The sequence below is a fragment of the Coregonus lavaretus genome (assembly GCF_964263955.1).
Source record: "Coregonus lavaretus genome assembly, chromosome: 20".
NCBI lineage: Eukaryota > Metazoa > Chordata > Actinopteri > Salmoniformes > Salmonidae > Coregonus > Coregonus lavaretus.
Window position 1 is genome coordinate 34,997,679 of NC_140007.1, and position 25,540 is coordinate 35,023,218.

Consider the following 25,540-nt stretch of genomic DNA (forward strand, 5'->3'; position numbering starts at 1 on the left):
CGGCTTGAACATGTCTGTGTTCGGATCCAAGAACCTCACTGTCAGTCTAAGATTTATGTAACATCCCCACTCTTTCCAAGGACGTGGGAAATGTGTGGTATATATAGTGAAAAAAATAATGATGATGCATGCAATGTTACTGTACTAACAAAGTCCTCTGTTTTTATCTTGCAGGGCAAACATTGATGAAGTGGAGACGGAGGTGGTAGAGATTGAAGCTAAACTAGATAAGGTAAGAAATATTTGTTTTAATATATCTCTTTATCTTTTAGCAATCCAAAGGAAGGATTTTCAGATAGCCTAAATCTCCTATTATCCCTGTAGTATAAGCCATACTAAACCACTGTTGTCCTGCTAACTGTTGGCTTCAAGTGCTCATAGGTTTTATTTTGATAGAAAGCATGTGATACATCCATTGCAGCATATTTAGGAGGTTATTTTTAGTTTACAGTACATCCCATCTCCTACTGCACTGATAATGGAATGAGATTAGAGACATACAGTACTGTATATGGTGGGATTAAAGGATGATTGTGATAGTAGCTAGCAGCTAAAACCTCTTAACCTGCTACAGTTCACAACTGCCTACCAGAGTGCCCAGTTTACTTACACACACACACACACACACACACACACACACACTGATTAACAAAGTGGCATGCAGCCATCCTATCTAGACAACCTGAGTAGGACCAGTAGGCTAGTTGGAGAATCCTACTATTGTACATTTTCACCCATCAGTATAACACTGTAGGCTTGTTGTAAAATAGTGTGACTTTGTTAAACCACTGAGTACTCGGTGCGACTAAAAAGAAAAGCATAATCTAACTCCGATTATTTGCTTAATGTTTCAGCAGCTCAGGTTTGTGTGGGCTAAACGTGACGTGGCAGGGGAAAAGGATGAGGACTGACAGCATTAGACTGACTTTCAAAGCTTTGGGTTACCCTCTAACGAGGGAGCCTGATGCTTTGGGTTACCCTCTAACGAGGGAGCCTGATGCTTTGGGTTACCCTCTAACGAGGGAGCCTGATGCTTTGGGTTACCCTCTAACGAGGGAGCCTGATGCTTTGGGTTACCCTCTAACGAGGGAGCCTGATGCTTTGGGTTACCCTCTAACGAGGGAGCCTGATGCTTTGGGTTACCCTGTAACGAGGGAGCCTGATGCTTTGGGTTACCCTCTAACGAGGGAGCCTGATGCTTTGGGTTACCCTCTAACGAGGGAGCCTGATGCTTTGGGTTACCCTCTAACGAGGGAGCCTGATGCTTTGGGTTACCCTCTAACGAGGGAGCCTGATGCTTTGGGTTACCCTCTAACGAGGGAGCCTGATGCTTTGGGTTACCCTGTAACGAGGGAGCCTGATGCTTTGGGTTACCCTGTAACGAGGGAGCCTGATGCTTTGGGTTACCCTCTAACGAGGGAGCCTGATGCTTTGGGTTACCCTGTAACGAGGGAGCCTGATGCTTTGGGTTACCCTCTAACGAGAGGGCCTGATGCTTTGGAATATTCTCTAACGAGGGAGCCTGATGCTTTGTGGTAATGCTCATGATGTCACTAGTCCATCTGTTCCGTTTGACCTTGAATTATGTGAATTATGTGTCAGTGGAGGTTAGTCTGCTGCTTCACTCTTCCTTCACTAACATCACTGTTGGTATCCTGCAGTGGGCTTCAAATGAGCAATGACCGTGAAAAGTGCAGAATGTTTCAGTTTGACATTATGTGAGGGTATAAGGCTATTTGGCTCGTCAGATGTCATGATATGGTGGTTAGCATACAGTTCATACATACTGTAGCTTACATCTTCTGGTATTAATTGTTGAATAATAAATGTATGTGAGAACCATATACCAAGTGTTATGCCCAAGGGTTTTCCAGGTTACTCATATGGGTTTGAATTTGCCTCACCAATGTTAACTCTCACCAGAAGCCCAAACCACTAGTGTTTAAAAAAATTATAATATTTAACCTTTATTTAACTAGGCAAGTCAGTTAAGAACAAATTCTCCCCTAATGATCGGGAGCCCTCCCCTAACCCGGACGACGCTGGGCCAATTGTGCGCCGCCCCATGGGACTCCCGATCACGGCCGGTTGTGATACAGCCCGGGATCGAACCCGGGTCTGTAGTGACGCCTCTAGCACTGCGATGCAGTGCCTTACACCGCTGCGTCACTCAGGATCCGTGTCACAATACACAGAAGGGAATTACTGTACACCAACATGAACCCAACTGTCAAACCACTAGTCCTGTCTCTGCCTCCTTCTCTTTTCTCTCCAGTAGGGAAACAGGTGAGACTGTCCTCTCAACAGAAAACACTGGCAGACCATTTCCAGTTCACTCCCAGTTCTACAGGGATTTGAGTGATTAACATGAGAGGATAGGGTTGGTTGGCCAGCCCTGAGTTGAATCTGGCTAGCAGCTGTTAGGAAATGGCAGTTTGCTTGAGAAGAGTGTCTTGAGCAGGGTGAGAGCGAGAGAGGCTGGCCTTGATTCAATGTCTTGAGAATGTCGAAAGAAACAACAAACATTGTAGTGAAACATACATTAGGCTATTTATCAAATGTTCAGCTGTCAGAAGTTAAACATGGTGATGGGCCTTTGGTGACTTATTAGGTCCAAGCCTTCCACCTCTCTGTAGACTCCTATGAAATTATACTGAACAGAAATATATACACTACCAGTCAAAAGTTTGGACACACCTACTCATTCAAGGGTTTTTCTTTATTTGTTACAATGTAGAATAATAGTGAAGACTTCAGAACTATGAAATAACACATATGGAATCATGTAGTAACCAAAAAATGTTAAACAAATCAAAATATATTTTATATTTGAGATTCTTCAAATAGCCATCCTTTGTCTTGATGACAGCATTGTACATTATTGACATTCTCTCAACCAGCTTCATGAAGTAGTCACCTGGAATGCATTTCAATTAACAGGTGTGCCTTCTTAAAAGTTAATATGTCGAATTTCTTTCCATAATGCGTTTGAGCCAATCAGTTGTGTTGGGACAAGGTATACAGAAGATAGTCATATGTGGTAAAAGACCAAGACCAATTACTTTAAGACATGAAGGTCAGTCAATCCGGAAAATGTCAAGAACTTTGAAAGTTTCTTCAAGTGCAGTCGCAAAAACGCTATGATGAAACTGGCTCTCATGAGGACCGCCACAGGAATGGAAGACCCAGAGTCACCTCTGACTCTACTAAGCCTTTTCCTAGCTCATTTGTGAGAACCAGTTATAGCCTTCAGTCCTAGTTTTTGATTCTCCTGCCTGTTTGCCTACCTGTGTTTGACCATTGCCTGCCTGCGACCACGATTCCTGCCTTCTGCGACGGCGAAATAAACACCTGCCGCATTCTGCGCGTGAATCTACACCTTTTTCTCCCTGAGTATTCATTACAAGCTTAAATAAAATATCCCAGAAATGTTCCATATGCACAAAAAGCTTATTTCTCAAAAATGTTGTGCACATATTTGTGTACATCCCTGTTAGTGAGCATTTCTCCTTTGCCAAGATAATCCATCCACCTGACAGGTGTGGCTTATCAAGAAGCTGATTAAACAGCATGATCATTACACAGGTGCACCTTGTGATGGGGACAATAAAAGGCCACTCTAAAATGTGCAGTTTTGTCACACAACACAATGCCACAGATGTCTCCAGTTTTGAGGGAACGTGCAAGTGGCATGCTGACTCCACCAGAGCTGTTGCCAGATAATTGAATGTTCATTTCTCTACCATAAGACGCCTCCAACGTCATTTTAGAGAATTTGGCAGTATGTCCAACCGGGCTCACAACCATGTGTAACCACGCCAGCCCAGGACCTCCACATCCGGCTTCTTCACCTGCGGGATCGTCTGAGACCAGCCTCCCGGACAGCTGATGAAACTGTGGGTTTGCACAACCCAATAACTACAGCACAAACTGTCAGAAACCATCTCGGGGAAGCTCATCTGCGTGCTTGACGTCCTACCAGGGTCTTGACCTGACTGCAGTTCGGCGTCGTAACCGACTTCAGTGGGCAAAAGCTCACCTTCGATGGCCACTGGCACGCTGGAGAAGTGTGCTCTTCACGGATGAATCCCGGTTTTAACTGTACCGGGCAGATGGCAGACAGCGTGTATGGCGTCGTGTGGGCGAGTGGTTTGCTGATGTCAATGTTGTGAACAGAGTGCCCCATGGTGGCAGGCATAAGCTACGGACAACGAACACAATTGCATTATATCGATGGCAATTTGAATGCACGGAGATACCATGACGAGATCCACACCAGATACTGGTTTTCTGATCCATGCCCCTATCTTTTTTTTAAGGTATCTGTGACCAACAGATGCATATCTGTATTCCCAGTCATGTGAAATCCATAGATTAGGGCATAATGAATTTATTTCAATTGACTGATTTCCTTATATGAACTGTAACTCAGTAAAATCTTTGAAATTGTTGCATGTTGCGTTTCTATTTTTGTTCAGAGTAGTAATGTGACTTGTCATCTTGCTTTGTATTCGTCAGTGTGTGGATTGGAAGAGCTTTTTTGGCAGTTACAGGTAGATCCTGTCCTATGCTAAACCATAGAGTAGATAAATCTGTTTATAGATGGATCTTTGTGGTCTTCACATTTAAACCTACACTCTGGTTTTAATTCCCCAGTCCTGGACCGCATTTCCCCCCTCAGTAGTGACATGCGTGTTTAGTTGCACTCTGATGTCAGAATGTCAGAATGTGCTCCACCACACCACACATTACCATGGGTGATACAGTATGATCATTGAGTGTGGTAAGCATGTTTTTAAATGTAGAAAAGGGTTAGGTGGGCCTCCCGAGTGGCGCATTGGTCTAAGGCACTGCATCACAGTGCTAGCTGCGCCACTAGAGACCCTGGTTCGAGTCTAGGCTCTGTCGCAGCCGGCCATGACCGGGAGAACCATGTGGCGGCACACAATTGGCCCAGCGTCGTCCAGGTTAGGGGAGGGTTTGGCCGGCAGGGGTATTCTTGTCCCATCGCGCACTAGTGACTCCTGTGGCGGGCCGGGCGCAGTGCACCTGACACGGTCGCCAGGTGTACGGTGTTTCCTCCGACACATTGGTGCGGCTGGCTTCCGGGTTAAGCAGGCAGTGCGGCTCGGCCGGGTCGTGTTTCGGAGGACGCACGCTCTCGACCTTCGCCTCTCCCGAGTCCGTACGGGAGTTGCAGCGATGGGACAAGACTGTAACTACCAATTGGATACCACGAAATTGGGAAGAAAAAAAATAACAAGGGTTAGGTAGGAATATGATGTAGGTATTTGCTGTGGAAAGGGAAAACTATAGTATGCTATAGTTATAGTGATATAATGGCCCATTCAAGGTTTGTATTTCACCAGTCCATTTACAAGCCAGAGGAAGTCCCTCTACAGTACACAGTATTTAAGAATGGAATCGACTACCCACACACTCACTCATTCTCTGTCTCTTTCTCTCTCTTCTCTCGTCCCCTAGCTGGTGAAGCTATGCAGTGGGATGATCGAAGCAGGGAAGGCGTATGTCAGCGCCAACAAACTCTTTGTGAACGGGATCCGGGACCTGTCCCAACAATGCAAGAAGGATGAGATGATCTCGGTGAGGTTCAGTTGGATCCAGAATAAAGTCTAATGTCAAGTCTATTCACCACTCCTCTATCGGTTAGGTTACAGCCTCATAACCTTGTTATTGTACACACTGACTGAATATCAATCTATGTTTTCAGGATATTTAAGGCTCATCATATAACATGTCTCCCTATGTACATACTACTATAAAACATGTGGTTGAATGTCATGGGCTTAGCTCTACTTAATGCTTAGTCTTGGGAGTGGTTGGTGCTTTCCTGCTCTCTGACCATGTGCCTGAGTAAGTCTGTGTGTAAACCTGATTACTCTACTAATGGATTAGTCAGTGTCAGAGGAGGAATCAGGCCTGGAGTGGGGACTCATTACAGTACGTCTTGGCCAGGCTTTCAGGACCAGCGTCTCCAGTACTTTCTCCCAGTGGGAGTAGACTTGTTGCCACCAACATTAAGTGGCACTAAAGGACTGCTAGTGCTTGGCTCCCCAATGGGTTTACACTTATGCCTAATTCTGAGGATCTTATTCAATGCTGCTCTTATTTGTCATTTTTCATTGTAAAAATGGGACCAGAAAAAATAAGAAATCCGCACACTGCTCTTGCTAGTATCACTGCTCTTGCTAGTATCTCTGCTCTTGCTAGTATCACTGCTCTTGCTAGTATCACTGCTCTTGCTAGTATCTCTGCTCTTGCTAGTATCTCTGCTCTTGCTAGTATCTCTGCTCTTGCTAGTATCTCTGCTCTTGCTAGTATCTCTGCTCTTGCTAGTATCACTGCTCTTGCTAGTATCTCTGCTCTTGCTAGTATCTCTGCTCTTGCTAGTATCACTGCTCTTGCTAGTATCACTGCTCTTGCTAGTATCATTGCTCTTTATTAAGCTTACATATCGGCCTCAAGATGATGTTTCCCTTAGTGTTGTTCTCTTAGTGTTATACAATCTGGGGGAAACAATCCTCTATTTTACTCAATTTTTTGGTGTCAACCAGTAAAATCAACCAATTTAAACTTAATTTGACTATTTGTGTATGTAAATTAGCTACTTTCATAAATGAAATTAATCCAAACTTGCACTCTTGTATTTTTGTTGTGGCAGCATTGGCAAAGTGAACAGGACCTCTCTCTGTCTCTAATCTTGTTAAAACGCTGTAATACAATATTCTGAAGCTATTGTGTCTTGTTTTCCTTGCAGGAGTGCCTGGAAAAGTGTGGGGAGAGCCTCCAGGAAATAGTCAACTACCACATGGTAAGTCTCCCTCCCTCCCTCCAGATACTGAACGTCCATAGGGACCAGGCAGCACTGAGCACAGTGATTTCATCACATCTTGAAATGCTAACATGGACAGGCATTTAGGCCTCGCGAGGGTATCCTATTCCCTTTAACACAAGCCTGGGGGGTCAGTCTAACCTGTCTTTAAATGATTCAACATGCAGCAACATTTCATTCACAAATCATTCAATGTCTCTTTTTCTCAGTTATTTGATGGCTCTGTCCGGACTCTATATGTGGCCGTGTAGCTATGACTATCTGCCAATCAGCACACTGTCTTAAAGGGCAATTCCACCACTTTTCAACCTCATATTCATTATCTCCAGCACCATACCAGTATCTACATATGTAAAAAATATAAAGTAAAAAAGCTATACCCGATGACATCATCAAAAGTTAAAACAGTTTAAACGTGGGGAGCAAAAAAATACCCTCCCTCTGACTAAAAACACGTTGCAGGTTTTGAAAATCACTGTTTTGAATTTTTAAATAACCATTTTTTCTTATCTTTTCAACCACAGATCATAGAAATGTAGAGACTGGTATGGTGCTGGAGATAATGAATATGAGGTTGAAAAGTGGTGGAATTGCCCTTTAAAGGAGACCACAGTAGTTTATAGGGCAGGAGAGGGTTGGATACTGCATAGCAGCTGTCTTACACACTGTGAGTTGCCTTCATAGTGTTTACTAGGGCTGCATGATATGGGCAAAAAATTTAATAGCGTTTTTTTAAACCAAATATTGCGATTTGACTTACGATAAAGATCAAAACACTTGAACTGTTGAAATCATTGAAAAATAATTATTTATATTAAGAAGCAAAATGGAAAGCAGCATCGTTCTTGTTTGGAACAATCTGTTCACCTAACAGAACAGCATGCAAACTTATAGTGAATCTAACAGCGGAGGGAAGGAACTGCACTGTTTGAGTGACAGAGGGCGGGGCTTTTTGTGTGTGGGAAGCAGCCGCAACAGGAGAGAGGGAGAGAGACGACAAACAGAGTAAACTAGAATCACGGACGTTACACGCGGCTGAGTGGCGTTTCAAAATATTGCGATATGGATATTGCACGTCAATATTGCGATTTTGATCTAATTTCGATTAATTGTGCAGCCCTAGTGTGTACAGTCCGTTAATTTCAGTTAGAAGAGACATTAGCTAAAGAACCCGTTACACAGGTTTTACAGTTTAAATAAGTTTCCTTTACTTGGAGATGTTTTGCAGAATTTACACCTTTAGAGTTGTTTTCCATGTAGGCTACATGAGAAGCATCAATGCAGTCACCAATTGCAATAACAACTTTGAATACAGTAACAAGAGAAAAACCACAGCGTTGACTGGAGGCTAAGGGAGCATCTCCACAGACCTAGAACAGACTTAGCTCCTGTCGTGAACCAGAAGCCCTGGAATTTATTGCTGTGTTGTTTCCCCTTCTCCTCCAAACTCAGACACTCTGCTCTCTGTAGCTTCTTTGAAGTCCATTAGTCTTAAACGCTGCTGCATGTTTGATGTTTCTGTTAAGAAGCCTGAGCATCCCATTCCTTTTTGAGGCCAGGAAATGGGTAGCAAATCACCAGCGTCTTTTCTATCAGGAGAGAGAGAGAATATATCTACACTCTTTAAAAAAAAGGTGCTATCCAGAACCTAAAATGGTTCTTCAGCTTTCCCCATAAGATAACCTTTTGAAGAACCCTTTTTTGGTTCCAGGTAGAACCCTTTTGGTTCCAGGTAGAACCCTTTTAGGTTCCATGTAAAGCCCTTTCCACAGAGGGTTCTACATGGAACCCAAAAGAGTTCTTCTTGGGACCAAAAGGGGTTCGCCTATGGGGACAGCCGAAGAACCCTGTTGAAACCCTTTTTTTTCTAAGAGTGTATAAGAGAGAGAGAGCAGCATTACAAATGAGAGATTAATAGGTGAGGTCACTGAGGTGGATTAAGAGTGGAAGAGTGAGGCAGGGATGACCCTGTCTGACCCTGCTTTCATCACACAGGCAATGTGATTCAGAGAAGCCAGCAAGATCTAAATCGGTCAGGGGAGCAGTGAGTGATCTGATGAGTAAAACTGATACAGGTCCTCTGTAGCTCAGCAGGTCAGTTGGTAGAGCATGGCGCTTGCAAATGCGAGGATAGTGGGTTCAATTCCCGGGAACAACTGTATGTGAAAGTTATGCACGCTTGACTGTAAGTCACTTTGGATAAAAGCATCTGTTAAATGGCATATATTATGCTATAGATCATCACTGGGGCTGAGGGGCGGAGACATGGACATGGCAATAGCTGTTGGTTTACTGTACACCTTCATAACTTTGCTTTTGGCCCTGTGTAACTGCTCTTTCACCAGCGCCAGCTCCAGTCAGTGACATTACTGTCTGTATGTCTGTCTATCTGTCTGTCTGTGAGTGAAGGGAGACAGAGGGAGAAGGGTGAGGGAGGGGAGCCTGAGGGAGAAGGGTGAGGGAGGGGAGCCTGAGGGAGAAGGGTGAGGAAGGGGCGACTGAGGGAGAAGGGGGAGGAAGGGGCGACTGAGGGAGAAGGGTGAGGAAGGGGCGACTGAGGGAGAAGGGTGAGGAAGGGGCGACTGAGGGAGAAGGGTGAGACCCACCCTCCCCTCATCCCTGCTCGCCCTCCCCTCTCTATCTCTCCTCCTTGCTCCCTCTAATCCACATGAAAGCCAGCAGCCTGGCTCGCTGGACATTAGCATTACATTAGTGTTCCTTTGATGTGTGGAATGAGGAGGAGCAGACGAAGGACACAGGCAGGATTGATAAAGGAATCATGGAATCCCTATTTAGTCAGAAAAATGAAAAAATATGCTTAACATAATGATCTTTCAACAGCCCTAAACGGTAGTCAGGGTAGCCCTCTGCCCCATCTGATTTGACGATAAGGGCTTTGCAGTTTCATCATCTGAAGCATCATTGTACAACTGTTGTAGGTTAATCTTTTAAAAGCTCATCTTTAGTTTCTTAACAACAAATGGGCAGCGTAGTATATTGAAGCAGCCTTGAGTCTCCATGCATCCATTCATTTCTTGACTTCAGCAGTGTTGCAAGAGATTCATATATAAGAAATGATGAGGGCTACATCTGCAGCTTATAACATGCCCCTCAGCCCCCTGTGAGCAGTGTTGAAGTATGTGTGTGTACGTGTGTGTGTGAAGGCGTCCGCCTGCTTCCCAACCGAAACAGTTCGTGCATATATTATGAAGACATTTTGTGAGGTTTCTGTTAGTTTTGGAGTTCGTTTAGGGTTTTGTCGGCTGTTAGGGGCATGGCAGCTGCCACCGTTTCTACTCGATTCCATGGGCACCCATCCAGTCCAGACTAGTAAAAGACTCATACAAATTGGGCCGTTCGAGTGCCAACTGCCCCTGTCACAGCCAACCCCTTGTGCCCTCATAACCCATATTCACAGTCACACACACGTGGGTAGACAGACACATACACATGAAGCAGGGACACGAAGAGAACGCCCTAGAATCTGCTTCTCTCCACTTCCTGCTAATTCAGTTACTATGCCTGGCCAGATCAACCAACACAACAGAACAAACAGGCTGTGTTTGCTTGGAAGTAAGACCCAAGGCAAGTATAGCTCCCTGTGGGAGAGACTGGGGGGGAGAGACTGGAAGGGAAAGACTGGGGGGGGGGGGCGACTGGGGGGGAGAGAGACTGGGGGGGGGGGGACTGGGAGGGAGAGAGACTGGGGGGTGAGAGACTGGGGGAGAGACTGTGGGAGGTGGGGGCTTAATGTAATAAAACAGTTACTGAACAGTATTTATTTGCCCACAATCCCTGGATTATCAGCAGGGGGTACAGCAACGTGACCATCCAGAGCTGTGGAGCTAGAAGCTGTAGACAAAGCATGGGGATTCACATCCCCATCACGTTCCCAGTTAGGATCAGCCAGTAGGTATTCTCTGGATACTGGTCCAGGGGAGTGGGATTCTGCTACATTTAGGTTGGATTCTCTATGTTAGTAGAATTCCGCTGGGGGGGGGGGGGGGGGGCGACTGGGGGGAGAGACTGAGGGGGGAGACTGGGGGGGAGTCTCCCGAGTGGCGCAGTGGTCTAAGGCACTGCATCGCAGTGCTAGCTGTGCCACTAGAGATCCTGGTTCGAATCCAGGCTCTGTCGTAGCCGGCCGCGACCGGGAGACCCATGGGGCGGCGCACAATTGGCCCAGCGTCGTCCAGGGTAGGGGAGGGAATGGCCGGCAGGGGATGTAGCTCAGTTGGTAGAGCATGGCGTTTGCAACGCCAGGGTTGTGGGTTCGATAAAATAATGTATGTGCTAACTGTAAGTCGCTCTGGATAAGAGCGTCTGCTAAATGACTAAAATGTAATGTAAAATGAGACTGGGGGGGAGACTGGGAGGGAGAGAGACTGGGGGGGGGGACTGGAAGGGAGAGAGACTGGGGGGTGAGAGACTGGGGGAGAGAGACTGGGGGAGAGACTGTGGGAGGTGGAGAAGCTGTAGACAAAGCATGGGGATTCACATCCCCATCACGTTCCCAGTTAGGATCAGCCAGTAGGTATTCTCTGGATACTGGTCCAGGGGAGTGGGATTCTGCTACATTTAGGTTGGATTCTCTACGTTAGTAGAATTCCGAAGTGGGATAACAAGTTCTGGGGCCTCATTGATAACCGTTGCATAAATGTAACACTAAATGTATGCGTGAGCCATCTCTGAAAATATGTTTTGGGGCATATTTTGTGCGTACGCAACGTTTATAAACAAGGCCTCTGGTCTCTTGGCAATGGTAACTGTTGATGGAAGAGAGGACAGAGTGGGATTCTACATTTTAGTCATTTAGCAGACGCTCTTATCCAGAGCGACTTACAGGAGCAATTAGGGTTAAGTGCCTTGCTCAAGGGCACATCGACAGATTTTTCACCTAGTTGGCTTGGGGATTAGAACCAGCGACCTTTCGGTTACTGGCACAACGCTCTTAACCACTAAGCTACCTGTATTCCACCAATAGCATTCCTGCAACCTTTCCATGCAGAGAGTTAGTGCTATGGTTAGCCTATACAGCATTTCACTGCAAAATAGATTAAGCTAGGTAAGTATAGTAGGGGTCGGATTCGTTGGTGCAGACAGAGTGGGTAGGAGATATCTGACCTTTTATGATTGGTTCAAATATCCCCCTGTCCCAACATGCCTATGTAAGTACTGTTGTGATCCCATTTTGTATACTCTGGTTCTAGACGTCTACTGTCAGGACATACAGGATATGTGTTTTACATTTCCCTGTTCTTCTAGTCCATAGAAACTCTATTCACCACCCCTGTTTCTGTCTTGGTATTTCCATGTTATTCTAGTCCATAAAAACTCTATTCACCACCCCTGTATCTGTCTTGGTATTTCCCTGTTCTTCTAGTCCGTAGAAACTCTATGCACCACCCCTGTTTCGGTCTCGGTAGGCGACAGTCTCTCTCTCTTTCCTCACACAGGGAGCACCTGTGTCATCTTGGCCTAATTAAGACAATGTACAGTGAGGGAAAAAATTATTAGACCCCCTGCTGATTTTGTACATTTGCCCACTGACAAAGAAATGATCAGTCTATAATTTTAATGGTAGGTTTATTTGAACAGTGAGAGACAGAATAACAACAAAAAAATCCAGAAAAACGAATGTCAAAAATTTTATAAATTGATTTGCATTTTAATGAGGGAAATAAGTATTTGGCCCCCTCTCAATCAGAAAGATTTGTGGCTCCCAGGTGTCTTTTATACAGGTAACGAGCTGAGATCAGGAGCACACTCTTAAAGGGAGTGCTCCTAATCTCAGCTTGTTACCTGTATAAAAGACACCTGTCCACAGAAGCAATAAATCAATCAGATTCCAAACTCTCCACCATGGCCACGACCAAAGAGCTCTCCAAGGATGTCAGGGACAAGATTGTAGACCTACACATGGCTGGAATGGGCTACAAGACCATCGCCAAGCAGCTTGGTGAGAAGGTGACAACAGTTGGTGCGATTATTCGCAAATGGAAGAAACACAAAATAACTGTCAATCTCCCTCGGCCTGGGGCTCCATGCAAGATCTCACCTCGTGGAGTTGCAATGATCATGAGAACGGTGAGGAATCAGCCCAGAACTACACGGGAGGATCTTGTCAATGATCTCAAGGCAGCTGGGACCATAGTCACCAAGAAAACAATTGGTAACACACTACGCCGTGAAGGACTGAAATCCTGCAGCGCCCGCAAGGTCCCCCTGTTCAAGAAAGCACCTATACAGGGCCGTCTGAAGTTTGCCAATGAACATCTGAATGTTTCAGAGGAGAACTGGGTGAAAGTGTTGTGGTCAGATACAGTCATGGCCAAAATTGTTGGCACCCCTGAAATTTTTCCAGAAAATGAAGTATTTCTCACAGAAAAGTATTGAAATTACACATGTTTTGCTATGCACATGTTTATTTCCTTTGTGTGTATTGGAATAACACAAAAAAAACAGGAAAAAAGCAAATTTGACATAATTTCACACAAAACTCAAAAAATGGGCCGGACAAAATGATTGGCACCCTTAACTTAATATTTAGTTGCACACCCTTTGGAAAAAATAACTGAAATCAGTCGCTTCCTATAACCATCAATAAGCTTCTTACACCTCTCACCCGGAATTTTGGACCACTCTTCTTTTGCAAACTGCTCCAGGTCTCTCATATTGGATGGGTGCCTTTTCCCAACAGCAATTTTAAGATCTCTCCACAGGTGTTCAATGGGATTAAGATCTGGACTCATTGCTGGCCACTTCAGAACTCTCCAGCGCTTTGTTGCCATCCATTTCTGGGTGCTTTTTGAAGTATGTTTGGGGTCATTGTCCTGCTGGAAGACCCATGATCTCGGACGCAAACCCAGCTTTCTGACACTGGGCCCTACATTGCGACCCAAAATCCTTTGGTAATCCTCAGATTTCATGATGCCTTGCACACAGTCAAGGCACCCAGTGCCAGAGGCAGCAAAACAACCCCAAAACATCTTTGAACCTCCACCATATTTGACTGTAGGTACTGTGTTCTTTTCTTTGAAGGCTTCATTACATTTTCGGTAAACAGTAGAACGATGTGCTTTACCAAAAAGCTCTATCTTGGTCTCATCTGTCCATAAGACGTTCTCCCAGAAGGAATTTGGCTTACTCATGTACATTTTGGCAAACTGTAGTCTTGCTTTTTTATGTCTCTGTGTCAGCAGTGGGGTCCTCCTGGGTCTCCTGCCATAGCGTTTCATTTCATTCAAATTTCGACGTATAGTTCGCGCTGACACTGATGCACCCTGAGCCTGCAGGACAGCTTGAATTTCTTTGGAACTTGTTTGGGGCTGCTTATCCACCATCCGGACTATCCTGCGTTGCAACCTTTCATCAATTTTTCTCTTCCGTCCACGTCCAGGGAGATTAGCTACAGTGCCATGGGTTGCAAACTTCTTGATCATGTTGCGCACTGTGGACAAAGGAACATCTAGATCTCTGGAGATGGACTTGTAACCTTGAGATTGTTGATATTTTTCCACAATTTTGGTTCTCAAGTCCTCAGACAGTTCTCTTTTCCTCTTTCTGTTCTCCATGCTTAGTGTGGCACACACAGAAACACAATGCAAAGACTGAGTCAACTTCTCTCCTTTTTATCTGCTTTCAGGTGTGATTTTTAGATTGCCCACACCTGTTACTTGCCCCAGGTGAGTTTAAAGGAGCATCACATGCTTGGAACAAACTTATTTATCCACAATTTTGAAAGGGTGCCAATAACTTTGTCCGGCCCATTTTTTTAGTTTTGTGTGAAATTATGTCAAATTTGCTTTTTTCCTGTTTTTTTTTGTGTTATTCCAATACACACAAAGGAAATAAACATGTGCATAGCAAAACATGTGTAATTTCAATACTTTTCTGTGAGAAATACTTCATTTTCTGGAAAAATTTCAGGGGTGCCAACAATTTTGGCCATGACTGTAAGACCAAAATTGAGCTCTTTGGCATCAACTCAACTCGCCGTGTTTGGAGGAGGAGGAATGCTGCCTATGACCCCAAGAACACCATCCCCACCGTCAAACATGGAGGTGGAAACATTATGCTTTGGGGGTGTTTTTCTGCTAAGGGGACAGGACAACTTCACCGCATCAAAGGGATGATGGACGGGGCCATGTACTGTCAAATCTTGGGTGAGAACCTTCTTCCCTCAGCCAGGGCATTGAAAATGGGTCGTGGATGGATATTCCAGCATGACAATGACCCAAAACACACGGCCAAGGCAACAAAGGAGTGGCTCAAGAAGAAGCACATTAAGGTCCTGGAGTGGCCTAGCCAGTCTCCAGACCTTAATCCCATAGAAAATCTGTGGAGGGAGCTGAAGGTTTGAGTTGCCAAACGTCAGCCTCGAAACCTTAATAACTTGGAGAATATCTGCAAAGAGGAGTGGAACAAAATCCCTCCTGAGATGTGTGCAAACCTGGTGGCCAACTACAAGAAACGTCTAACCTCTGTGATTGCCAACAAGGATTTTGCCACCAAGTACTAAGTCATGTTTTGCAGAGGGGTCAAATACTTATTTCCCTCATTAAAATGCAAATCAATTTATAACATTTTTGACATGCATTTTTTCTGGATTTTATTTATTTATTCTGTCTCATTAACATTAACACACATGTGCTAAACCTACCATTAAAATGATAGACTGGTCATGTCTTTGTCAGTGGGCAAACGTACAAAATCAGCAGGGGATCAAATACTTTTTTCCCTCAATGTATCTCCAGCCGCTCTGCCTCCACACACACAGGCTGCTGTCACCACAAAGCAGCTACACACAGGCTGCTGTCACCACAGGCGGCTGTCACCACAAAGCAGCTACACACAGGCTGCTGTCACCACAGGCTGCTGTCACCACAGGATGCTGTCACCACAGGCTGCTGTCACCACAAAACAGCTACACACAGGCGGCTGTCACCACAGGCGGCTGTCACCACAGGCTGCTGTCACCACAGGCTGCTGTCACCACAGGCGGCTGTCACCACAAAACAGCTACACACAGGCTGCTGACACCACAGGCTGATGTCACCACAGGCTGCTGTCACCACAGGCTGCTGTCACCACAAAACAGCTACACACAGGCTGCTGACACCACAGGCTGATGTCACCACAGGCTGCTGTCACCACAAAACAGCTACACACAGGCTGCTGTCACCACAGGCTGATGTCACCACAGGCAGCTGTCACCACAGGTGGCTGTCACCACAAAGCAGCTACACACAGGCTGCTGTCACCACAGGCTGCAGTCATCACAGGCGGCTGTCACCACAAAGCAGCTATACACAGGCGGCTGTCACCACAAAGCAGCTATACACAGGCTGCTGTCACTACAGGCGGCTGTCACCACAAAGCAGCTATACACAGGCTGCTGTCACCACAGGCGGCTGTCACCACAGGCTGCTGTCACCACAGGCTGCTGTCACCACAGGCGGCTGTCACCACAGGCTGCTGTCACCACAGGCGGTTGTCACCACAGGCTGCTGTTGCCACGAAGCAGCCAAGGAATGCCCCAGGCTGAGGCTGCACAACACAACCCTACCGCTGAGCTGAGCCATTCTAGGAAACCCCTCAGCACTTTTATGTGTCCAGTCTACACACACACACACACACACTAAGCAACCTGGAGGCATGTTAACTACAAACCTCTCTAGTTAAAACTCTGTGGGTTACTGACGCAGAGCAAGCAGCCACTTCAATCCTCCCCAGGCTATCCATCAACATGTCAGACGTACGTCTCATGAGGGTGTCCACTCTGTCAACCTAACTTCACTTACACAGTAGTGTTTATTGCCAGGCCCTACAGGCCTTGTTGATTGTATTAGAATTATCCACGTGTCTGTGAGATTTGTTGGTTGCACAAGATTTCAATTCCCACTTGCTGTTTTGTGGCTTATTAACTTGGATAAGACAAAGCAAAACAGAGAGAGAGAGAGAGAGAGAGAGAGAGAGAGAGAGAGAGAGAGAGAGAGAGAGAGAGAGAGAGAGAGGAGAGAGAGAGAGAGAGAGAGAGAGAGAGAGAGAGAGAGAGAGAGAGAGAGAGAGAGAGAGAGAAGAGAGAGAGAGAGAGAGAGAGAGAGAGAGAGAGAGAGAGAGGAGAGAGAGAGAGAGAGAGAGAGAGAGAGAGAGAGAGTGTTCCCTCTGCCTTGCCAAGCTGTGCTGATTTACAGTGACAAAGGGTGGTCGGCGTCCGCCTCCTAACAAGCGATCCCACAAACCTTTAGGAAGGGCCAGAAGCATCAAAACCAGAGGCCTAACTCTATGATTAGCATATCTGAGGATGGTTGGATGAGGCAGACTCTTGTGTAAGAAAAGGAATTCCTTTGTTCGTTAATCAAGTGGGGCGCACTCTCTCTGTCTCTCTACCTCTTTCTCTCCTTTCTCTGCTCGCTCTCTTTTTCTCTTTCATTCTCTCTCTTTTTCTCTCTCTTTCTCTCACTTTCTCGTCTTATTTGGACCCAGTGAAGTTTATAGAGTAATAAAACTAACAGTGAAAATACACAGCTTATACCTTGTGATTTACATCAGTACTCTGTAGCATTGTGGTTACAACTTCTGGTCTTAATTGATCAAAATGACATGGCTTATGGTGGTGTTAGGTTTGCCATGCTGACGTATGTGGTCTTAATAAGGTTATCTTGTGAGGTCATTGTAATTGTATGTTGATCCACAGGTATGTTATTTTCCATGTACTAAGATCACTCAATGCTGTATTCAATGCATGTGCTATAGATACTGTATGTGGTTAAGGAGGCTTTACTTTGGTCAATCCACTTTACATGGTCTCCTAAAATTCATCCCAAATCTGCATTCTAATCCGGACACAGCCAATCTCCCAGCTACCAATCACTCTGTCCATCAATCAGAGAGAGGATGGGCCACCATCCACCCTACCTCTGACCTAACCCTGCTAATCGCTAAACACGGACATCAAATTCAATTGTTTTATGGGCAAAGCCAGAAAATAACAATTTGCTGTCTTCACCATGTACTGTTCTGTAGCTGTGGTATAGATTATCTCCCTCCCTTTCTCCCCTCCCTCTCTCGCTCCCTTCCTCCCTCCCTCTCTCCCTCCCTCTCTGTCCCAGTTACCTATTTTACTGCAGCCACAGTGTGGCATGGTATTGATGTGAAAGCTGAATTGTGGTTATAGGAACTATTATGATTGTAAAAATGAGAAAAACGTCAGATTATTTTTAAGCATACGCAATCACTGTGAATGTCCTCCAAATAAGAGAGGAAAGGGGGGATTTTGAAAGAAGGAGAGGATTTGTAGTGTAGTGTGTGTGCTCATATGTGAGTGTGTTCGTGAGCACATGTGTGTTATTCGTCTCACAGTATTTGTATGCATGGAAAGGGTGATCTCAATTTGCATTTAATTAATTTGAGAATTAATGTTATAAATCCAGTCCTTTATCGCCCCCTGTTGGTTGAGATTGTATGTTACTGAAGGATGATCAACAGCACTGCAAAATCAGAAACCTCTCAATATCTACATTTGTGGGCACAAAATAAGTTACATACATGCTCAAAACCTCTGACTCCACACTCGTGACCAACACATGCTAATGGAAGCTCCTTTTGTGTTTCAGATTCTGTTCGATCAAGCCCAGAGATCTGTGAAGCAGCAGCTGCACAACTTTGTGAAAGAGTAAGTTTAAAACAACATTGTCTCATGCTGTCTCTCCTATATAACTATGTAGCTTGAGACCATTTCTCACAACCAGACTGCCTCCTTGTTTGGACTGGGACCTACCTGAGGGGAAAGAAGCTTTACTGATTTATGGTGTTGGTGGACCACATCATAGGTGGGAAGTAGGCAGACTATCCCCAGTCTCAGGGCCTTTTACCTAGGAAAGGTCAGGGGTCATGGCCCTGCTCCTGTTTCTGTCTTAACCTCCTAGGAAAAGCTGGGGTGAACTGGGGGGCAGAATAAGGAACACGCGTATCAAACAAACTTAATTATCCTTGGTGAATGGTCCAACCACAAACAGTATTTTGATTTTCAACCATGTATTCAACATACCACTCCTTGGTGAATCTGTCAACCACAAACAGTATTGTCATTCCCAACCATGTGTTCCACTTACCCCTGTTATCTGGTCAGGTACAACTAAAGGAATCACATGAAGTGTCCCTTGTTAAACACAATCTCACTGTCATCCCCAATTTCTCATTCTCAGGGATGTCCGTAAATTCAAGGAGACCAAGAAGCACTTTGACCGCATGCGTGAGGACATGGAGATAGCCCAGGTGAAGAACGCCCAGGCTCCCAGGAACAAACCCCATGAGGTGGAAGAGGCCACCGGAACACTCAGTATCACCAGGAAGTGCTTCAGACACCTGGCCCTCGACTACGTACTTCAGGTGAGATAGAAAACATAACCAGAGTCATACATGGACTCAGACAGATCCCTTTGGATCCTGTAGATCTAGAATATAATAGAATTCCCACAAGAGGGAATAGGGTTGGTGAATTCACTGGCGGACCCTTTAAGATGGTGGTACAGTCAGTGTGCCCTTCATATGGGCATTGTTTTCAGAGTCAGGAAATTGTAGTTCACACATTGTATCTCAGCATGGTTTTAGCTCGGCATGCCCACATGTTGTCTCCTCTCAGTCTCTAGACAGCTACTAAATTTGCCTCTGGGAACAGAGTGACTGATGTGGTGTGATCGCTGTGGCTCCCTCTGTCTGCATTATGCATTGTGTCTGCTGGCACTAACGTCCTTTCTGCTCTAATTTGGAGTGTGTGTGTCTGTGTGTGACCCTGTTTGGTTTTAATTGAAAGTGGCTGAAGGCAGAGAAGGTCACGGGTGTGTCTGAAGATTTATTCTAGTGACCTCAAATGTAGTGCAATATCTCATTTAGGTTTGGTGATTCAGACATTCTTTAAGATGTTTTTTTATCCCTAAAATGCCAACATGATGACCATGATTGGTTCATATATAGGTCATTACAGTATCATGTTGATTTCATGCGATTTAGTTCAGAACATACAAAAAACTGAGAGACAGGCAGGACTGCCGGACACATGCAGTGCAGCTCTCTAGTGTTGTATGTGGTTGGTCTCTGTACTAACAGTGAAATGTAACTATTGTCCACAAGAGGGAGATGTTTCAATGCACAGGAGTATCAGATAAGACTGATGGAAATGTTTCAATGCACAGATGTTTCAATGCACAGGAGTATCAGATAAGACTGATTCTGGTGCCGTTGTAATATACACTATTATTACTCACAGTTACTCACCTCTTCCCCTCCTGCAGATCAACGTCCTTCAAGCCAAGAAGAAGTTTGAGATCCTAGATGCTGTAAGTGCGTTTAACGTCCGATCCATCACCATAGAGTACAGTGCTGTAGAGTGAGTGTCCTGTTGTTTTTAAAACCATACCAGTAATGTATTGCTTATATTCTGCTGTCTGTCTCTCTCTCCTCTGCAGATGCTGTCCTTCATGCACGCCCAGTACTCCCTCTTTCAGCAGGGCTACAATCTGCTGGATGAGATTGACCCCTACATGAAGAAGCTGGCTGCTGAGGTGAGCATCACCACCACCCACACCATCCTCATGTTAGCCCCTAAGCCCTGGGTCCTGATTGGTATTGGATTGGTTCTGATTGAAAATATCGACCCAGGCAGAGTTGCGTCACCGATGGATGCTCTGTCCACTGCTGTGCTGTCTGTTTACATAATAGTGCATTAGCCTTCTGATTTGGCTGTGTGAAACTGGGGACATTATCTGTTAGTCAAAGACTTCATCAGCATGGTATCGCGTCAGGTGGAATACATGTACAGCATGCTGAATAGTGAAACAGACCTGAGTCAGTGCTTCATTACAAAACATTGACCTCTCACACGTCATTGCCCTTTGGGCTCTGGTAGTTCAAAGTGTTGTAGTCAATTGCTGAGCATCACTCTGACTCAATCTGACTGCTATGCTTTCATGTTGGAATTGCCCATGCTTAAAATGTAGCGCTTCCATGGATATTCCTTGGCTTAACCTCTACTCTACTCACACATCTCAGCTATGTGACCAACCTCATCTGAGCGTGTTTTTTTTTTTTTTTTCTTGTTTCCAGTTGGATCAGTTGGTGATTGATTCGGCCATGGAGAAGAGGGATATGGAACACAAGCACGCCATTATACAGCAGAGGGTAAGCAAGCAGCTATTTCATGTTTCTCCCTTTCCTCTGGAAGTTGGGCAGGTCTGGGTCTGGGACTGAGTTTGCTAGCCTGGGGGGGGGGATACTACAAAGCAGGATCAAGGAGTTAGCCAGCTAACTTGCCTAAATATTCTGATATAACTTTTTAAAAAATTGAAAAGTAAGCTTGAAATGGGCATGATCTAATTGATTCAACAAACAAGAACACATATCTAAGTTTAGCTTTTATGACGAACCAGAAGATCAATAGTTATTTTATGTTTGCTTGTCAAAGCTAGCTGGCTAACTCATTGATCCTCATTTGTAGTACACCCCTCTGGTCCCATACTTTAGTGTCTCCCAACTCCAGTCCTTCAGTACCCCCAAAAGCACACATTTTTGTTGTAGCCTTGGACAAGCACACCTGATTCAACTTGTCAACTAATCATCAAGCCCTCAATGAGTTGAATCAGGTGACTTTATCTGGGACTACAACAAAAATGTGTGCTGTTGGGGGTACCGGAGGACTGGAGTTGGGAAATACTGCCATAATGTACAGTGGGGAGAACAAGTATTTGATACACTGATGATTTTGCAGGTTTTCCTACTTACAAAGCAGAGAGGTCTGTCATTTTTATCATAGGTACACTTCAACTGTGAGAGACGGAATCTAAAACAAAAATCCAGAAAATCACATTGTATGATTTTTAAGTAATTAATTTCCATTTTATTGCATGACATAAGTATTTGATCACCTACCAACCAGTAAGAATTCCGGCTCTCACAGACCTGTTAGTTTTTCTTTAAGAAGCCCTCCTGTTCTCCACTCATTACCTGTATTAACTGCACCTGTTTGAACTCGTTACCTGTATAAAAGACACCTGTCCACACACTCAATCAAACAGACTCCAACCTCTCCACAATGGCCAAGACCATAGAGCTGTGTAAGGACATCAGGGATACAATTGTAGACCTGCACAAGGCTTGGATGGGCTACAGGACAATAGGCAAGCAGCTTGGTGAGAAGGTAACTGTTGGCGCAATTATTAGAAAATGGAAGAAGTTCAAGATGACGGTCAATCACCCTCGGTCTGGGGCTCCATGCAAGAGCTCACCTCGTGGGGCATCAATGATCATGAGGAAGGTGAGGGATCAGCCCAGAACTACACGGCAGGACCTGGTCAATGACCTGAAGAGAGCTGGGACCACAGTCTCAAAGAAAACCATTAGTAACACACTACGCCGTCATGGATTAAAATCCTGCAGCGCACACAAGGTCCCCCTGCTCAACCCAGCGCATGTCCAGGCCCGTCTGAAGTTTGCCAATGACCATCTGGATGATCCAGAGGAGGAAGCTATTTGTAAGTCGCTCTGGATAAGAGCGTCTGCTAAATGACGTAAATGTAAATGTAAATCTGATGAGACAAAAATTTAGCTTTTTGGTCTAAACTCCACTCGCCGTGTTTGGAGGAAGAAGAAGGATGAGTACAACCCCAAGAACACCATCCCAACCGTGAAGAATGGAGGTGGAAACATCATTCTTTGGGGATGCTTTTCTGCAAAGGGGACAGGATGACTGCACCGTATTGAGGGGAGGATGGATGGGGCCAAATATCGCGAGATCTTGGCCAACAACCTCCTTCCCTCAGTAAGAGCATTGAAGATGGGTCGTGGCTGGGTCTTCCAGCATGACATCGACCCGAAACACACAGCCAGGGCAACTAAGGAGTGGCTCCATAAGAAGCATCTCAAGGTCCTGGAGTGGCCTAGCCAGTCTCCAGACCTGAACCCAATAGAAAATCTTTGGAGGGAGCTGAAAGTCCGTATTGCCCAGCGACAGCCCCGAAACCTGAAGGATCTGAAGAAGGTCTGTATGGAGGAGTGGACCAAAATCCCTGCTGCAGTGTGTGCAAACCTGGTCAAGACCTACAGGAAACGAATGATCTCTGTAATTGCAAACAAAGGTTTCTGTACCAAATATTAAGTTCTGCTTTTCTGATGTATCAAATACTTATGTCATGCAATAAAATGCAAATTAATTACTTAAAAATCATACAATGTGATTTTCTGGATTTTTTAGATTCCGTCTCTCACAGTTGAAGTGTACCTATGATAAAAATTACAGACCTCTACATGCTTTGTAAGTAGGAAAACCTGCAAAATTGGCAGCGTATCAAATACTTGTTCTCCCCACTGTATGTGCCATAGCCATGACTCCTCTATCGTTGCCATGCACCATACACGTATGGCTTGATAATGATGGAAGAGGTGTAGGGGACTAGGGCTAGGCTAGTCTTCTGTGAGTTGTCCATGTCTGAACTGGGGTTGGGCTGGGAGTTTGGCTGTGTTTTAGGGCACACTTTACACATCAGAGCTCCCTCCAGTCCAGTGAGTCCACCAGCTGGCTCTGAGTGTCTTCTGTTATGACTGGGGGATTAGGAACTGGTGAGCGTTTGATTAGTCTCCCTCAGAAAAGTCCAGTCATTGATTTAACTGTTAAATCAGACGGGAATTAAGTGTTTTAAGAGGCTAATAATCCCAGTGTTGTCTACTGTAAATAACAATGCTCAGCACTATTGGTATATGCTAGGCTAGCTAATCATTGGGATTTGTGGCCCTAACTGTGTTTTTTAAATCCGGTAAAATGCTGATATTTGAAATGTGTGTTCTCTCTGTCATAGTGTCTCTGATGTTATTTTAGTGTTTTCACAGATCATTTTGGTCTCAGATGCAGGTCCCCTGTGCCATGCTATATTTACTGACAAATGTACCTGTCTGTTTGCTGTCAGTTTGCTGTGAAAAAAGATCAAAATAAAATTGATTTCAAGAGCATAATGTTAGTTGAGCTCTTACTAAGAACGTTTCATTTCACGACATGTCAAATGTGGGAACCAAACACATAAGGCAATAGTTCCTCAACACTCAGGAAGTCTGTCCTGTCTGTCCAGATCTGTTTGTGCTGTCCTGCCAACTCCTACAACAATGACCGTAGGAAAGACAGCACAAACAGATCTGGGACCAGGCTAGTCCTCTCCTGGTTGTGAATTAATAATCCCTGGCCTGTTGAGCGGGACTTCCTGAGTTCCTCATGATCTCCATATGAATGAGACACTATAGGGTCCAGTCTCAGGGTCCAGAGCCCCAGGAACAATACTAATTTACCTCAAGAAGGATCAGTAGCCATCTGTCCATCCGCCTGCAGATCACCAGGCAAGGGGCCCTGGACACCCTACTCACACCAGGCCACTGCCAGTAGTCTGCAGACAGACAAACAGGAGAGGGCAGAATGCATTGATCTGGTTATGCCCTGAAGACCAGTGCTTCTAAACACAAGCATCAAACTAACACCACTGGCAAGTGGTAGTTTATGAAAATGTCAGCATCTGATCACAAGTAAAATATAGCCTATGCTTTTATAGGGCTGGTCATTTTAAAGAAGAGCTCAAATATCAGAGATAGTAGCTAGGTTTCCATCCAGATTTTCATGCGAATATTCTAAAAACCAGTGGTATGTTTCCACCAAACTGAGGTAGTGCACACAAAATGTACTTTTTCGCTTACATTTTCATGTACCGAATAAAAATCTAATGTTCAATGTGTGTCCATTGCATTTTCAACTCTACCGATAGTTTTGTCACAAAAACTGTTGCGTTAAATAGAAAATGTGCCTACTGTGGTTTTGGTACATGCCCTCTAGCCAACAGCTAGCAGATACACTGTGGGTAGGCTAGTTTACATGATGAGATTATGGATAAGAGTGAGAATATTTTTAGTTGTCAAACAGCAGTCAAGTATCGATCATAATGTCACCGGAATAAAACCCTCGACATTTATTGGAAAGGGGCATCAAGCTCATACCGTGCACTTTCACCACCCTGTAAAGTTCATCATAATTAATTTCATCTGTAGCCTAATAAACTAACTGCATGGTTTCCCAAGTCGTAGTCAGAGGACCACACACCATGTCATCGTGTGACTCCAAGTTTACTTCGATATGATGGTTATTATATCAATATTTGCGCATAAAGGCGTTTCAACAGCCATTTCTCACATAATTAATTTTACCGACACAAAAAGATCCCACCATGTCGAACAAACAAATCATCTGTCGGCATTTATAAATTGTACTGAAACTTCCTGTTTCCATCACAGCTGTCTGGATTTTTTTTTATACAGTATGACTTTACTTGCATAAAAACTGTGGATGGATATGTGGTTACTGGGGCGGCAGGTAGCTTAGTGGGTAAGAGCGTTGTGCCAGTAACTGAAAGGTCGCTGGTTCTAATCCCCGAGCCGACTAGGTGAAAAATCTGTCGCTGTGCCCTTAAGCAAGGCACTTAACCCTAATTGCTCCTGTAAGTCGCTCTGGATAAGAGCGTCTGCTAAATGACTAAAATGTAAAATGTAAAATGTTACTGGCTTCTAGAGTCAGATGATGAGACACTGGAAAGCCAAAAATAGGATTATAATCTGAGGTACAATTAAGCATGGAGATTATTGTATTATCACCCCATCAAT

The 25,540-nt window shown here is 44.8% G+C and overlaps 1 protein-coding gene across 1 annotated transcript in view; it reads left to right on the forward strand.

Annotated features, from left to right (window-relative positions):
* The window catches only part of LOC311147804 (arf-GAP with coiled-coil, ANK repeat and PH domain-containing protein 3-like), a 107,445-nt gene that overhangs the window by 54,666 nt on the left and 27,239 nt on the right, over positions 1-25,540 (forward strand). Inside the window, exons 2-9 of the mRNA XM_084184595.1 lie at positions 175-232; positions 5,485-5,604; positions 6,779-6,832; positions 18,472-18,530; positions 19,063-19,246; positions 20,149-20,193; positions 20,323-20,418; positions 20,960-21,034. Coding sequence (XP_084040721.1) covers positions 175-232; positions 5,485-5,604; positions 6,779-6,832; positions 18,472-18,530; positions 19,063-19,246; positions 20,149-20,193; positions 20,323-20,418; positions 20,960-21,034 — 691 coding nt within the window. The remainder of the gene's footprint in view (positions 1-174; positions 233-5,484; positions 5,605-6,778; positions 6,833-18,471; positions 18,531-19,062; positions 19,247-20,148; positions 20,194-20,322; positions 20,419-20,959; positions 21,035-25,540) is intronic.